Source organism: Culex pipiens, chromosome 1 (genome assembly GCF_016801865.2).
Source record: "Culex pipiens pallens isolate TS chromosome 1, TS_CPP_V2, whole genome shotgun sequence".
NCBI lineage: Eukaryota > Metazoa > Arthropoda > Insecta > Diptera > Culicidae > Culex > Culex pipiens.
The window spans coordinates 135,374,146-135,392,106 of NC_068937.1; the positions used below are offsets into that span (position 1 = coordinate 135,374,146).

Consider the following 17,961-nt stretch of genomic DNA (forward strand, 5'->3'; position numbering starts at 1 on the left):
TTAAAAACTTGACTCGTTTTTTTTACCTGAATCAGTACATAGCAAAAAATCCGATGGTATAATCGCATGCACATCACCTTCGTCAAAATAAACACTTAATATGTACATGTACAATTTTTGCAAAAAAAAAAAAGTTGCAACCGACGGGATTTAAACCCAGCACCAACAGTAAGGACTAGCGCCTTAGCCCACTCGGCCATCAGACCGATGAAAAGCTGTAAGGATAAACGCATATATGAGCTTGACATTTCGGTCAAGTAGGTTTCCCATACTGATGGGCTACATATTTCAGGGTGTAAAATTACATAAAATTGCATAAAATAATGCAATATTTATTTTACACCCAGGCCTTTTACACGCAGCTGGAATACTACTTATTTAGCTGTGTATCCGTTCTGAAAATAAAGATTTTTGAAAATTGAAACCTATTTAACAAAAAGTCATATAAAGGACATTATCTTCATACAACTTTCTAAGATCCGGCCCAAAAAATCCAGCAAAACAAGCAGCCAAACTTTAGATAGGGTTGCCAAATCTTCAAACTTTTTAAATCTGAGATAATTTTCAAAAGAACTTAATCTTGCTTGAAAACGTCCCAATGTTAGGTCCTATTGTAAATTTACCTAAGAATCAATGTGTTGAATGGAAATTGAAATTTTAGTTGAATACTTTAACTACTCTATGATAGTAATAAATTTATTCGGTAAACAACGTAATACGTGTAAAAAGCTTGAGCGTGTGAAATTATATGTAAAATTACATCCAGAAATGTGTATTCCATCACGATGGAAAACCTACGGGACAATCCATAAACCAAGTGGACACTTTTTTTTTGAAAATCTGTAACGAAGCCTCGATTATCCCCTTCGGGGACATTTGTCCATACAGTTACTTAGAAGTTAATATGAAGGTAAACATGTTGGGAGTTTTTAGCAGGGAATTTGGATATATTTGAGTCAGAAAGGTGTGTAATTTTACATTTTTATGTGTGTAATTTCACTGTTTTAATAAACTGTTACAGCGACACACAAAGGTCAACACTGCCGTAGTACGGCCAAATTGGGCACCCACCTTCCTCTAACTACCCTCAAACAACCGAGCAAAGTGACGCAGAGTGGGATGAATGTCCGGAGCCGTGTCCATAATGTAATGTAAACATTCCGCAGGTTATAACAAGGCAGCACCCCCTTCTCTTTCTCTCTTGGAGAAATGGAAAATGCCAAAAGTGGTGCTCCCCTCCTCCATCTCTTTTGTGTGCACTTGAAGTTTCTATCGATATTATTATTATTGTTTTTTTTTATACTACTGCGAGCAAGAGCCGAGTTAGTTTTGCATTATTTATTGGTCTTGCTCTCTCCTTTTAACGATATCGTAATTGTGAGTGTATGTGTGCATGTATGTGCGAGCAATCTACGATTGAAGTTTGTTATTGTTTCAGTCGGAGTTACACACATACACCGAGAAAGTGACTGACAGAATAAAAGATTGAATTTGGATTGCACTTTTGCAGTATGTGCGAGTACTTTATCGAATAAAAGTTCAATGATGCAACGTAGTGTGAGTTGGTATTATTCTACCACCACCACCTCACTTGGGGGTATTTTGCCAGTTTAAGTTTATTATGTTTTTGACCCCCTTCCAAACTGAACTGCATTGCACGAGTTCATACAACTTTGACCGTTTGTTTACATTACACCCTATACAAACATTTTGAACGGTGGTGGAGGAGGAGAGGCATTTGGAAAAACAAAGCAGAGTTTGAAATTTTAATACGGTTACGGTTTACGGTGGCCGGAATGCAGCAGAACCGAAACCGATTCGCGCAACCAATTGTGATGCCGCATAACCTTGGTGTGAATTGGAATAGGGTGAAGGGTTTAATTTTGAATTACGTCAAAACAAAATCTTGCTTCCATAAATCGAAGCATTTTTATTTGATTTATTTTTATTTTTGTATGTAGAACAACAGTGTTCTTTTTCTAAGAGAGAAAGAAACTTATTGATAGCTTCAACTTAGAACCACTTACCCTAGCCTCGAACGAGTTGAAGGTCGTCTCGCGCGTTCTTCGATGCTCGTTTGTTGGTTGGTGATAAAGGGACTGGAACCAATTTCGGTACGAAAATCACAGGTGAATTATGGAAAATATATACGATGAGTCAGCGCATAATAGCCAAAGTGCTATGGGGGAAATTCAAAGTCAGCGAAAATTTCGAAAGAACTTTGAAACGACGACATGAAAGTTTTATCCTTTTGCCATAAATTAAGGTAGTTGAAAAAGTATGTAGAAGAAACGAATGAACTCTACAAACAATATTTGAAGTTCTATGATTTATAATAAAATTATAGACAATTAGAATATAGAAGCATTAGGTTGAGAATAATTTCTTCCAGGATGTCTAGACCTACGTCAAATCTTGCATTAGAGAGAAAGAGTCTATTCTCATCTGCTGATAAGAAGCCTCTTCCCACCATCCAGACAAAACAAACCGCCACAGTCCCGGAACTCTGATAAAAATCGTTTACCTTTCTTTCTCCGCCCCTTCACAGTGGACTGCTCCAGCTTAGAGCAGGAGGAGCTGTTCATCCGGAAGCTGCGGCAGTGCTGCGTCTCGTTCGACTTCATGGACCCGCTGTCGGATCTCAAGGGCAAGGAAATCAAGCGGGCGGCGCTGAACGACCTGTCGGCGTACATCACACACGGCCGCGGCGTGCTCACGGAAAACGTCTACCCGGAGATTATCAAAATGGTGAGTTTACCAAATCATCAGTTTAAATGGGGGGTGGTTTTCTCAGTTAGTCAGACGACCTTCGGGGAAAATGTTGCCCCACAGTGTCTTTGTCCAAGAATCGCAGAAGAAAGATCTTTGTGTCTGGGCAGCGGCGTTTGGTTGTTGGTTTCACCACAGTATTACAACAGTTGAACTGAATTCTGTTTATTGGCTGGTGCAGTTTTCACCTTTGGGTCAAATTTCTTCGCGTTTTCTTTGGGTGATTTTGTGAAAAAGTGGTACGTGACTCGGATATGGACCAATCTCAGGAGGAGGATGAGGAGTTAGTGGAGATTAATTCTAAAGTAAGGTTTTATGAAGTAAAAGTTGCAATCACACGACTATTCTGATTGTTTGTATGAATTTGTTTTAAAATACTCCAAAACAAAATTTGGAAATATTTTTTTTGAAAATTTCAATTATACATTCCTCGGGTTAAGAGCCAAACCCCTCAAGTGGGGAAAACCGATGAACAAGTTTTTGACCATTATTTTAATTCTTATTTATATGTAAGTGGGTTTCAAGGGCATATTTTTAGTCAAAATCATTGCTTTGACTATAAGCTATGGTTGTCATATCAAGTGAAATAAAAATTTTAACAATTAAAGTGTGTTTTAGCCTTGTTTTACCACACCAGGTTGATTCGACCTTTTACATGAGCAAATTGTTTCATACGTCCCTGTACTTGGGACTTTTTTTGAAGAAGAATGACAATACGACCATTGGCAAAATTTATTTATTTTATGACTAAACCACATTTAAATCAAACATTATTACTTTGAACATCGTTTCAACACCCCCCGCAAAGAGGGCAGTCGATGTTTTGTGTTTTTGGAGGAGATTGGGAGAAAACATCGCAGGGGAGAAAGGTCCAACTGACAGATTTTATTCTCCCTCTCTCGCGTTGGCTCATACGCTAGCTGAGAGCACGAACAAAGTGACGAATTACCACTGATTTGTTTATCTTTTCTTCAGTGGTCTATAGGACCTTGAAGAACTCGGGGTTCCTGGAGTTTTGAGAGGGCGTTTATGCGTGATAAGATAGATGCGGTCATTATCGCTTGTTCCTGAACAGATTATGCAACTTGATTTTGTGTTGGTTTAGGCTGCCACACTAAATGATGATTTTGGGGGAATCTAGCCTCTTCCGGATTTAATGACTGAAACTGGATTTTGCTGGCTGACAAATTGGAAAATATTCTTCGCGCATCCTTTAAGTCATATAATCAGCGCAATGTTTTTAACGGCATAACAAATATTCATCTTTTTTCGTAAAAACCCATGTGCGCATAATCATAAAGCAATTAAAACTGAACTTACGTCCTTTTTCTATGAGCGTAAGTACATTTTTGAAATTATCAGTACTTACGACCTTGCGTCACCAAGGACGTATGTGACTTCTCCGTATGAAAAGCACATTCGACCTTTTATATGCAGGCGATATTTTTGTTTAAATTTATTTTTTTGGAAATTCTGCTCAAGTAGATCATTAGTAGTGCGTTAGAAGAGTGCAACCGTGCCAAAAACTCAATTTTGGACAACTGGCGCTTACGACCTTTTGAAAACTAACCCGAGATTCCGATGTCATTTTCTTTTTGAGAACAATATTTTTAACTTCTTTGTAACTGTGAATATTTGTTCATTGTTTATTTATTATATATCTATAAAAAATATGATTTTTCAACTTTGTATGCCTTCAATGATTTAGTAAAAAATCGCAGAGGAACCTCTGAAGGTGGTATTCAATTGCGGGAAACTTTGACTGTTCTGATTTTCTCGAGTTGATAATATATTTTTCAAGAAAAAGAACAAATCAGGCTTTTTCAAACAAAAAAAAATAGACTTTATAAAGCAAATGGTCGTAAAACTTTCGGGAAAATATTTCTTTTAAATAAGTTAGTAAAAAAGTTAAAAGGCTAAAATAGTAGTTTATGCAACCAGTTGCCAAAGGAAAATTTTAAAGATTAACGTTCTATCACTCATCATTGAAAATATGAGGTTTGAAAAGTGCACTTGTATCGAAAAGTTATACTTTTCGACACTATTTTGGTTTTTGAACAAACCTTCACTAAAAATCTTTTTCAAATCAGTCAATTTTTCGGAATCATGGGCAACTCGTTGCAAAACTCGATTTTGTCAGCACTCTTCACTCTATTTTAAAATATGTTTAACTGAAATCTCGGAAAATTCACAAAATCTTAATTTTTGTTGCCTTCCTCACCTTACTGAGGAAAGGCTATAAAATGACTAAAAAAATGAACTTCTTAATTTAACGTTCTAGATTCACCTTCACGTATCGACTCAGAATCATGTTCTGAGCAAATGTCAGTGTGTGTAGGGACGTTATTCGAAAAACTGGTTGAACAGATTTTAGCCGTTTTAGTCTCATTCGATCCGTCTTGGAGTCCCATTAGTAACTATCTATAAATCTGATAACGCTATCAAAAGTTATGAGCACTAGAGCTGACACTTCGGATATCCGGATAATTTACTTTTTTCCATATAAAATCAGATATCATCATTTTAATCAAACCAAATCAAAAGAGATGTACGAAAATCGTATCAGAACTGAAAATTATTTGGATAAAAATATTTGAGGAACCCAAAATAGATTTAAGAATAAAAATGTAACGGATCGGATAGTTTTTCGGATAATAGTATTCGACCATAAATCATGTGATACAAAATAAAAAGGTCTTTTGAATACCTGTTAAATGATTTTTTGTCGTCTTAATATCGCCACAAAGTCGTGAGACAAAGCTGACATGTATGAGTTAGTTTATTTTCTAATAGAATTATCAATGGTACAAATTATCCGGATATCCGAAGTCCCAGCTCTAATGAGCACTTAAGTGATATTTTAGTACTTTTCAGATGCTGGATATCAGAAATTTTGATGGAAACTTTGTCCTGATCTAGCATGCGACCGTTGGATGGGTAATCAAAAGACCTTTCCAACGAACTCAAAAGATTGAAGATCTGACAATCCTAACGATATTTATGTGTATAAAAAGTTATGTTTAGTGACCATTTGTAGGTTGGAAATTTTTATTTTAGAAAAAAAAAACTATATAAATGTTAGGAACGCATCAATCACCTTACAATGCACAGTGGTCCAGATCGCAAAATTAAGTGGAAAATGGATTTTCCGTAAAATGATAAAGTTTTGAAGCTTTGGTGTCTTCAGAAAAGTTGTTGCATATGGAAAGGGGCAACTTTTGGTTTGGTTGGAAATAAGGGTGGTTCACTATTAGAGTGATTTTGTAAATCTAACTTTTCAGGAATATTTTTGGGATTTTTTTTGTCTTCTAGAAAGTTGTTGGGCTTGCCAATCCAAGCAACTTTGTCGAAGACACCAAAATTTTATCTCGTAATCTACGCCTTCTACGACCAAATTTATAGAAAGCATCTGAGCAAACCTTCAAAAATCAGTTTTTTGAACGTGGCATTCAGGGTTAAGTTTTGGAGAAAAGTGGTATTCGGGGCACTTTTAGAGCTCTAAAAAACAAACATTTTTATTTTTTGACAAGTCAATTTGGACTTAAGAGTCAAAAGTTACAGCGATTTTAAGGTAAAAAAGATGCAAACTTAAATATCTCGAAAAGGTGCAAGCCAAATTTTAAGCGCCAGGTTGCATTTGAAAGAGGACGTCCAGCACTACAAGCGCTGAAAAAATCTCAGGGGTGTTTTTCTTTAAACTCGAGATATCTTCATTTGAAAAAGTCTAATTTTCAAGGGAAAACCTTATGGGACCACCCTAACAAATTTTGAAAATTGTTAAAATATGTGTTTTTCGATGTAATTTTGCCCGCTGAATCTGAATCTGCCCTCAGAGATTTTTTCAGCGTTTGTAGTGCTGGATCTCCTCTTTCAAGTGCAACCTGGCGCTTAAAATTTGGCTTGTGCCTTTTCGAGATATTTAAGTTTCAAATTTACATCTTTTTTAAGTCTAAATTGACTTGTCAAAAATAAAAATGTTCGTTTTTAGAGCTCTAAAAGTGCTCCCAATACCACTTTTCTCTAAAACTTAACCCTGAATTGCCACGTTCAGAAAACTGAATTTTGAAGGTTTGCTCAGATGCTTTCTATAAATTTGGTCGTAGAAGGCGTGGACTACGAGATAAAATGTGTGTGCCTTCGACAAAGTTGCTTGGATTGGCAAGCCCAGAACTTTCTGGAAGACAAAAAAAAATCCCAAAAATATTCCTGAAAAGTTAGATTTTCAAAATCACGCTAACAGTGAACCACCCTAATTTCCAATGCATATGCAACAACTCTCCTAAAGACACCAAAGCTCCAAAACTTCATCATTTTACGGAAAATCCATTTTCCACTTAATTTTGCGAACTGAACCACTGTGCAATGGATCAAAATGAAGGTAAAAACATGTCTTTTTTCCACGTTTTTAATTTAATTTATATATTTTTCGAAAAAAATAGTAACACTGCCGAATGAATTTTGACCAATGTGTGCCAACCTCGAAAGTTAGCATTTTTTTGTCATGTAAAACAAACAAAAAAAAATATTTTTCAAAAATTGTTAGTTTGCGCAATCAAATTTTTTGTCGAATAAAAAATAGTTTTTTTAGAGTGTAGCTATAATATCTGTAGGTCCTTTGGAATACCTGCTACTGTGCAATGGATCAAAATGAAGGTAAAAACATGTCTTTTTTCCACGTTTTTAATTTAATTTATATATTTTTCGAAAAAAATAGCAACACTGCCGAATGAATTTTGACCAATGTGTGCCAACCTCGAAAGTTAGCATTTTTTTGTCATGTAAAACAAACAAAAAAAAATATTTTTCAAAAATTGTTAGTTTGCGCAATCAAATTTTTTGTCGAATAAAAAATAGTTTTTTTAGAGTGTAGCTATAATATCTGTAGGTCCTTTGGAATACCTGCTATTTTGCCGAAGACACCAAATCTGTTCTCTAGATATTTACAATTATTTGATTATCACTGGAACGCCCAACGCATGTCCAACTTAGACGGACGCCCAAGCCTCCCAAAAAAGGTGGAACGGTAACTTCAACTCGCTGGTTCTCGGGCATTACTAAACCAATCGGGATGATTCTTGTTTCCAGTGATTTGTAAGAATGTCTAGATGATCCTAAAATTTTGCAGAACTTGATTTGAACAAATCTGTACCGTTCCAACTTTTTTGGAGCCTTGGGCGTTGGAATGTTATTTTATTAGCCTTCTTGTATGGACAGCTGCCAAAATTCTATTGAAACTTGTTTTGACAGATTGTGTTATGACACTAAAAAGTTAAGTTTTTATCAAAAAATGATTTAAAAAAACACTCGCAAATCGAAAATGTGAATGGAAAATTTAAAATCCAGCAAACACGCAAAAAATAATAATTGGGGTTCGAAGAAAAGGCCTAACAATAAATAACAATAACATAACAAGATAAATGCTCAAAAAAAAATTCAAAATAAATTAAGATAAAAAGTGAAGTAAACATTTCGTAGAACAAAAGATGGTCAAAATGATCTCCTGAACACGGTAAAAAAAAATCGAAAAAAATTGAGCAGTAGTAGTGTTAAATTTATATAAAAATCTAGGATTAAACTTAATTTAAAATTAACATTGAAATCAAAACTGACCACAAACAACCCCTTCCCTCTTCAGATATCCGTGAACCTGTTCCGCACGCTCCCGCCCAGTGAAAACCCGGACTTTGACCCGGAGGAGGACGACCCGACGCTCGAGGCGTCCTGGCCCCATCTGCAGCTGGTGTACGAGGTGTTCCTACGCTTCCTAGAGTCGGCCGACTTCCAGGCGACGTTCGGCAAGAAGGTGATCGACCAGAAGTTTGTCCTACAGGTGAGTTGCTCGAGCTCGCTCTCGAGCTTGCTTGAAATTTAATGTTTGACCCTTCCTTTCTCTTGCAGCTGCTGGAGCTGTTCGATTCCGAGGATCCGAGAGAGCGTGATTTTTTGAAAACCGTATTGCATCGTATATATGGCAAATTTTTAGGATTACGTGCTTTTATTCGTAAGCAAATAAACAACATATTTCTACGTTTTATATACGAAACGGAACATTTCAACGGAGTCGGCGAGCTGCTGGAGATCTTGGGAAGGTGAGTAAACGTGACTAATTCGGTTTGGTTTTTTTTCCAAACACAAACTTCCGATCGATACGGCTCTCAACCGTAGACTGCACTATCTCGAGCGATGTAGAATTAATTACTTGTTTGTTTTTCTCACCGCATTTTATTTCCCTTCGTGTACGAGGTGCTTGTCGACGGTCAGCTCGTAACCTTGGACAAGGATTTTTTTTTCCTGCTCCTTACCTTCTCTCCTTTTAACGACTTTGATAGGGGTTTCTTGGCTCCTTCTTCGTGTCTTGTTCCTTTAGACGAGCGCCCAGAAAAGTATTGATTTCTTGAATATTCACATTCCGTGTCTCGTTGCCGCCGTCGTCTGTTGCGCCCCCTCGAATCCCTCGTTCCCGCTAAATGAATAAATAAATATAAGGCGAACTCAGCATTGCTGTCAACGTCGTCTGAAGACACATCAAAGAGCTCTCAACCTCAACCTTCCTGCTCCAGCTCCGGAGAGTGCGTTGTGATAGCTAAGAATAAAATGACATGAAATCTTCATCTCGTAAACGTCGTCGTCGTCCACCTCCTCCTTAGAACAAACTGCTCGACGGATGTTGATTCATCATTAACGTCGAACACACACACACGGTAATGACGACAAACGTGATGCTGGACCTCTTTTTTTGTTGTAACAGAGAGTGGGGAGAGACGTCACAAGGACGACCTCAACAGCGTAAAAAAACTTGTGGGCGAAAATTAAGAAAATAGTTGAAATCCGTCGACGTGCCCTCCGAGCACCGACGCTATGAGATGAACACTTTTAAACGTGCTTGTAAAATTTAACGAAATCAACTAAATGCAATACTTTTCTCTTATAAGCGATTGGGATATCCTTTCTACACACGTCACACAAAAAGTAACACGATTGACGATTTTCCTTAGCGTGTTCAGACACGCTCGCACGCACACGCAAACATGCTCGTCGTTAGTCTTGTGTGTGATGTTCATTCACCCACAAAATTGCCTAAAATAATACCGGACCATCCACCTGTCCCAAAAGGGTGACGAGAATCTACCCTAAAAGTGACGTTCAGCAATGTTTTGTTTAAGGTTAGGGTGGTTCCACTTGTTTCTTTTTACCTGGTAGAGCGTGTTATTTCTTGTTGGGCACGGTGCAAAATTGTATTTTTTTTGTAAAATTTTCAAAAAAAAAAGTAAGCCACCCTAACTCTTTCCCTCAAGGTGGTTCTCATCTCAGGATGACTCAAACAACCCTCCCCTCAACCCCACTTTACTCCTCTCTTTACAACTTGCGGAACAGCTCACCTTGTCGTCTTCGTTCCATCAAGCTAGAATGTGCTTGTTGTTGTTCTGAAGGATCTTCTTACCCTTCTATCACCGAATTGTCATGGAATGTCATCTCCTTGTTGTTTTCGTATTTTTTTTTTGCACTCAAGGTTGAGTTCTCATTTTGTTTAAAAAAAAATCTACTCCTGAAAACTGAAAAAATAATCAAAAAGGTTATTTTTGCAAAAACAAAAACAGGTTTTTATGGTCATTCTCTCCTTTTAAAATAAAAAAAAAAACACTAATTTTTTTATACATTCAAAGCGCACGTGATGGCAATTTCACGTTGACTTTACTATCCTGTTATCACCGCCGATTCCTTCACCCGACGACGACTGGCGGTGGTCGGTTGGTCGGTGTCCAAGTTTTGCCCCTTCTTTTTTCGTCCGCGTGTGGGGAGACTCCCTGCCCGTATAGAAGAGGATATTGTCACACAGCAGGGAAGAGAAGGTTTCCTTCGTTGCACGGTGTGGTTGAACGATTTTATTTTGAATTTTGTGTAGCCTAAAAATATTAAAGGACGTTTCACAAATTGTAAAATTACACGTAATTATTATTTAAATAGTTTTTTTTGGTAAATGAAAGATACTGTTGCATTTTAAATTTATTCTCGTCGCTGTGCCTTCCGATCTGTGATACTAAGGAAAGGCCATTACGATCGCGTTGTGCAGCTCTCATCACTAACACTAACTTTAAAAATTTGTGAATCTGTCGAATTTATGACCAATTTGCAGCTCACAATTGCGAAATATTAGTAATCCTATCCACCGACGTGCCTTTCGAGTGACGTTGCTATCAAAATGCTTTGCTATTCAAAACGCTGCGAATTTATTTTTTCAATTTTTTACTTCAAATTTGAGATGTTGAGACTTATTAACAGTGTGTATTTTAGGAGCAGCCACCGGCTTGGCACCCGAGCAGCGATGCTAAGAACAAGGACTTACTTGAGCGATATTTCAAGGAACTTGTGTTCCACTTTCGTGTAAATTGCAAGCTCTTCAGTCAGCGTCCCGTCCGAGTGACGATGCTTTGGCAGGGACTTATTGAAGCGAAATACGACTTGAGTTATTAGAACAACTCTTTAAAGTTGATTATTTGACTTATTGAAGTTGAGTCTATAAAACTTCTTAAAATAATGCGCCAACAAAACAGAATTAATAACCCGCCGACATGCCATCCGAGTTGAAATGTTATGGCAAGGATTTACTTGAGGGTTACTTCAAGTAACTTGTACACTACTTGAAGGAAGTTTGTGCTAATCCCCGCCGACATGCCTACCAAGGGGCGTTGCTATGAAGTAAAGAAGTAGTAAATAAAAAAATCATTGTAAATTTGAGTATTTTCAAAAGTGAGAAATCGGCATAACCTGACGTTGTGCCGATCGAGTAGCCATTCTTAGACAAGGACTTATTTAAGCAATACTTCACCAAACTCGCTTTTCTCTTGCTCTTGCTGGAGACCATGAAATTTCTAAAATATTGCAGCTTGAGTTATTCAAGAAACTAACGCATAATTGAGACACATCAAATTAAAAATATTAACGCCCTTATCCGCCGACGTGCCATCCGAGTTGCAGTGCTATGGTAACGACCTGTTTAAGTAATTTGGTATTTAATTCTTGTAAAATGAAATCGATTCGATCGATTTATTTTCTCTAAACACACCGTGCGTGACAGCAGTTTCCCCGCCGGAGGGAGTACTACCTCCTAGAGAGAAAAATGTAATTACCTTGGTATCATTTTTTCTTCTTCTTTTTGTTGCTCTGCTACTGTCTACCTACTTCAACGTGTCCTTGAATACATAGAGAGAGAGAGTTAGAATTGCTTGAGATTGTTGTAATTATTATTTTTTGTTATTTTCTAAGGTGAAGTAGGTTGAGTTAAATGCCAATGTTTCAAGGTTAAGTTGGTTTTTGCTTGCTCTTTTTTTAATTAAAAAATAAAAAGCACAAATTAGAAGTAAAATCCCTTTTATTTTTTGTTTTTCTTCAAAGTTTGTATAAAGAATTAGGGCGATTCATTGCTGTTGCATACAGCTCAGAAATTGCATGCAAACATATAGCGGAAATTTTTAAATTTTTGTTGGCATGTGCAATTTCAATAAATATTAAATATAAGAAAAATAGAAATTCTTATTAAGTTTAAATAATCTAGACATTTTAATTTAGGTCTCCCAAACCCCGCACCGGAAGAACCCCAAAAAATGTCCGATCCCCCCAACAACCTCCCCCAATTCCCCCACCCACTCCCAATCTCAATCTCGTGTGCATCCTATTTATTTTATGAATCAAAGATAAATCTATCGGGCTGGTGGCGGCATATCGAACCGACGAACTCGTCGAAAATCTTGTCTCGTTTCGCCGCCGCTCTCCTCTGGCGTTGGACCACGCAGGCGCACTCGGGGGGCACCACGTTTTTGGGGCGAAATTGAGTGGCAAGGTGGGAGGGGAAGGGGGAGCCTGCTCCCGAAAAGAAGAAATGGGGCGAAATGTACACGGGAACTCACGGGGCACTCACGGCGCTCGTGAAGCGTTTACAAGTGGTGGTGAGAGAGCACTCAGTTTTTGGAGACTTTGGAGCTCAATTTTGCGCTCGGCAGAAGAGCTCCAAAAAGGGGAGATTCTCTGAAAGGGAAGGAGAACGGGAGAGGGAGAGTGAGGTTAGAGTTGTCATTGGAAATCAATGAGAATTGTTCAGTTTTATTGTTTGGTTAGGTTGGGACAAACGGGACAACGGGATGGGACGACGAACGGCCTGTCAATTGGATCGGCGTTGATTGATACGTCTCTAGTACATATTGGTAGCAGAGATTATTCAAGGTAGAAATCGGGGGTGCCGTGATGTGGTCGCACATTTCAAGAATCTTTTTTTTTTTCGTTGGGATATGACTTTGTTCAAAATTGACAGCACTGATTTATTGGAATTATTTGTATTGCTTGTGTAATAAATTCTATTTGATTTGATGTAATATTTGATTGAAGTTATATTGCATATTGCAAGATCTCGAAATATTCATTTGTGGTTGTTTTTTGTTTGATTCTACAAGAGATTTACTTTAGTTTTTGGGCGTTGGTTTACTAATTTAATTCAAAATTCAGTCCAAACATTTAAAAAAAATAAAGGGGTCATTCTCCGCTTACTAACAAGAAATGCTTTAAGGTTATTTTTTGAATATTTCGTGAGGATGTGGCAGACCCCTTATTTTTTTAAATTTTGTATGATGCTCCATTTTCGAAAACTACTGTTAAAATAATTGGAAATTACGCTTGGAAATGACATACAGTGCAGACTCGATTATCCGAAGCCTCGATTATCCGAAGTTTCGATTATCCGAACTTCGATTATCCGAAGGTTTGTATGGGACTTCGGATAATCAAATCAAGAACATTTTTTTTTTCATTTTTTTTATTTTCTTACTTTTAGCATCAAATTTGAATTCTGCGACCCCATTTTAATCAAATTTGAATAGTTGATTGCCTATTAAATTCAAAAATGCATTTTTCCTTCTTGGATTTAATTTATTTAAATACCCTTACAGTAGTTTATGGGTCATACTTAAGCTCAACAATAAAAAATAAGTCAATAAAATAAATATGATTCTATTATCCGAAGTTTCGATTATCCGAAGTGAAATTTTTCCTATGCCTTCGGATAATCAAGTCTGGACTGTATTTTTTTGTTTTTTTTTTTCAATTTTCCTCGATTTAAAACAATAACTTGTTGAAATGTTCGAAAGACTAGCTGAACTAACCAAAAAAACTTGCAAGAATAATAGAAAATCAAGTTAAATCAGCTAAAAAAACTAGCTGAATGGAATCAGTTTTCTAAACTGGCAGCATGCAATCAGCTCGTTACAAAGTAATATTTTCCACTCTTAGCAGATTTATCCAGTATTTTTATAACTGTTTTTTGTTTTTTGAATTTTGAAATTAATGTTTGAAGAAAGCTTCATTTTATTAGGAATTCAAGTTATTTTTCGTAATATTAATGAAAAATCTTCTATGCGTGTATAAAACATATCTAATGTTTTTTTTAATAGGTCCTATAAACATATGACACACAATAGCTTATTGGACCTTAAACAAACTCTAGATATGTTGTGAAAATTTATACTGCTTTGACATTTTTTTAATGTTTTATTTTTTATTTATTTTTATTTTGTTTATTTGGTTTATTTTTTTTATTATTATTCTTTATTATCATAATTTTTTATTATAATATTTTTTTTTACCATTTTAAACTACTTATTTTGCAAAACTTTCAATGGAAACTTGCCAGCTCACTTCCTACTAGGGAGTTTTTTACTCGATTTCAGTTGAAAACACCTAACAGGAGCTGTAATTGAATGTCAAAGTACTAATATGCCAACATTAGATGCCCGACCGATTAACATACTGTTCCCCTAGTTTTCAAAATTGACAAAAAAACGTTTTCGCAAAAACAAACTTATGGTACTGTGCATTGCACTTTTGCAACAAAAAAAAAACTAATTTTAATTTGCCAACGCAGGAAAATTCATTTCGAATCGTTTTCAGTAGACTTCTGATTCCAATAAAATGTTGAAGTTCTTTGAAAAAATAGCCCTCTGATTTATCGGGCTGTTTTTTTGAACGTATTGAATTCCAATCCGTTGATTTTCCAAAATAAGGCGCCTGATGAAATTACACGCTGTTCCCCTATTTTTTTAATAGTAGTTTATGCAACAAGTTGCAAAAAGAGGTTTTTTTTTCAGCACGAGTCGTACATTTATCCAACGAGGTTCACCGAGTTGGATAAATACGAAAAGTGCTGAAAAAATCAAGTTTTGCCACGAGTTCCATCCAAATTTTTTTGCAATTCCGAAAAACGACCATTGAGTGAAATTTTAAGTCAAATTTTCATGTATTTTGTCAATAAATCTTTTAAATCAATTTTTTTTGTGAAGTGTTTCTTTTTGAAACAAGTGCTGAAAATTTCAACTTTTCAGCATTTATTTTGAAAAGTGTTGCTATTCGATTCTGTTAACTTTGGTACAGACAAGTAGGCTATTTCGTCGTTCAAGAATGACAGGAAAAGTAAGTAGTTTCACGACGGAATTGCAATAAACAATATTTTTACTTTTTCAAATATTGCTATGATTTTTAGTTTCTCACATATATATGACGAAATCCAGTCTGCAACCCGCTTACACTGAAATAAAAAAAAGTATAAAATTCCTAAATTCTAGGAATTTTGCCACTTTTTCTTATTTAGTAATTGGGTTTTTTGGATTATTTCATAAGGAATGGAGGCAAAATTCCTAGATTTTAGGAATTTCGTACTTTTTATTTTATTTCAGTGTAGGTCACCATCCCCATGCGAATGCGAATTGCAACGATTTTTAGTTTCTTGCTGTAACCTCTTTTTTTTCAAGGATAAAATAAAAAAAAACTATGGAATGTTTGGTCAATTTACAGAAATAAATTTTCATTTGAGTGCTATATTGAAATTCAACGTTCAAATTTATAGCACTTGTGTCAAAAAGTAATACTTTTCGACACTGTTTTGTGTGTTTGAGTTGTCCAAACAAATGGCGGCAACACATAAGGGAGAACAAACAATTCGATGAAAAATTTATTCAACGGTGAAAAATCTAAAAATGGTGTATGCAACCGTTACTAAACTTGATTTTTTCAGCACTCTTCGTATGCCTCGTGCTGAAAAAGAAATATAATTTTTGATCAGATTTTTTTTTATTTTTTTTTTGCATTGATTTTTGAGGAGATTTTTGTACGTTTATTTCAATTCAAAAATAATAATTACAAACTCCAAATTGCATTATAAAATTCTCTCTTCAACTTTATGAGTATTTACCAAACGAAATTCAATCAACCCCACAGCGCTTCTTATATGGCTGTCATTCAAGATTTACGACTCCAATCTCCTCGCGTTCTTGGAACACAAAATCTGCAGTAAATCGATAAAGGGTCATCTCAACGGTTATTACAGCGCGGGTGTGATGATGTGAGCTCAGCACTCACGCTCGTCAAGATTGATGGTGTTCTTGTGCTCTCCAATCGATTCTTCAACTTCCGGAAGTTCAAATAAGGGAACGAGATTTTAATTAGTTCTTGTCGTGTCATTGGTTCTGATTTGCTTCCCGGGGATTCCCCAGTGGGGAGATATCCCAAACAATAACAGCCACTTCAGCTCTTGCATAACTTCGTCACTGGTTCGGAACCTTGGTCCACTTCCAGTGTGTGAAGAGCAGTCGTGATGTGTTGTGTTTGTCCAGCCTCCCACCCTCTCACTCATAAAAGAGGGAAGGATGGAGCGGGAAATTCATTTATATGCTAAATATGTTGCCATTTATCATTATTGGTGACAAGCTGCTGGCTGGCTCCGGCTAGACTGACCGACTGACTGACGACCGGACCTGGACTAGATTTTAGCCCCCACGGGCAACTGAGTGAAAATGACCAGGTGATAGTTTGATGGAATAATTGGATCGTTGTTTTAGTGCGGCTTGACGTCGTGGGAGAGGAATAATAGCTGGATGATTGAGTTTTAGCTTCGATTCGGAAGTTTGTGCTGCTTTGCGGTGAAAGATACTAACCTTTTCTCTCTCTCTCTCTTTCCAGCATAATCAACGGTTTCGCCCTGCCGCTGAAGGCGGAACACAAGCAGTTCCTGGTGAAGGTGCTGCTGCCGCTGCACAAGGTCAAGGTGTTATCGCTGTACCACGCCCAGCTCGCGTACTGCGTCGTGCAGTTCCTCGAGAAGGACGCCTCGCTGACGGAGCCGGTCGTGCGCGGGCTGCTCAAGTTCTGGCCAAAGACGTGCTCCCAGAAGGAGGTGATGTTCCTGGGGGAGATCGAGGAAATTCTGGACGTGATCGAGCCGCCCCAGTTCGTCAAGATCCAGGAGCCGCTGTTCCGGCAGATCGCCAAGTGCGTGTCGAGTCCGCACTTTCAGGTACGAGGCATTGGTCAAGTTGAAGAAGGCGTTTGCACTAATCGAGTTCTTTTTTTTTAGGTCGCCGAGCGGGCACTCTACTTCTGGAACAATGAGTACGCGATGTCGCTGATCGAGGACAACAACGCCGTCATCATGCCGATCATGTTCCCGGCCCTGTACCGGATCAGCAAGGAGCACTGGAACCAGACGATCGTCGCCCTCGTCTACAACGTGCTGAAAACGTTCATGGAGATGAACTCGAAGCTGTTTGACGAGCTGACCGCGAGCTACAAGGCGGAACGGCAGAAGTGAGTTGGATCGCGATCGCCGCGTAAAAACAACAAATAAAACGCCATTTCGCCAGCTAATCGTCCTACTTTAAGGCGGGTACGCAGCGAGGAAGGAAGGTCAAAACTTTGTAAAAAGATACGGTCAAGAAAGGGGTCACGAAACGATTTTTCTTAAGCAGAACGCAGCTTAAAACTTTTATTTTCCTTATGTTTTAATGAAAAAATCAAATAAATCAGATTTGCAAATTTAAATGCGACTGTAATACTCTTTAGTATACATTATAAAACGTAATTGTACCTTTAAAAATTTGAAATTTGGGACTGCAAATCGGGGAAAAAACGAAATAAACATTTAGATTTTTAGATACCTTATTTTTATAAAGTTTAAAAAAACTATGAAAATTAAACTATTAAAATTTAATATTTATTTTAAAAAAATGCCCGATTTTTGATTTTTTGTTGCTCAGAATAAAGGAAAAATCATACAAAAATTCGTCAAAAAATAAAAAAAGCAAAAAAATAAAACATCAAAAATATTCATAATAAGTTCCATAATTTAGTGTTAAAAACAGGGATTCATAAGCTGAA

General features: G+C 37.0%; 1 protein-coding gene across 5 annotated transcripts in view; it reads left to right on the forward strand.

The window, feature by feature from the left end:
- The window catches only part of LOC120418357 (serine/threonine-protein phosphatase 2A 56 kDa regulatory subunit epsilon isoform), a 61,943-nt gene that overhangs the window by 40,794 nt on the left and 3,188 nt on the right, over window positions 1-17,961 (forward strand). For all 5 annotated transcript variants that reach the window (XM_039580713.2, XM_052711312.1, XM_039580710.2 and 2 more), the window contains 5 exons: window positions 2,549-2,748; window positions 8,405-8,599; window positions 8,668-8,858; window positions 16,768-17,101; window positions 17,162-17,391. In XM_039580713.2, coding sequence (XP_039436647.1) covers window positions 2,549-2,748; window positions 8,405-8,599; window positions 8,668-8,858; window positions 16,768-17,101; window positions 17,162-17,391 — 1,150 coding nt within the window. The remainder of the gene's footprint in view (window positions 1-2,548; window positions 2,749-8,404; window positions 8,600-8,667; window positions 8,859-16,767; window positions 17,102-17,161; window positions 17,392-17,961) is intronic.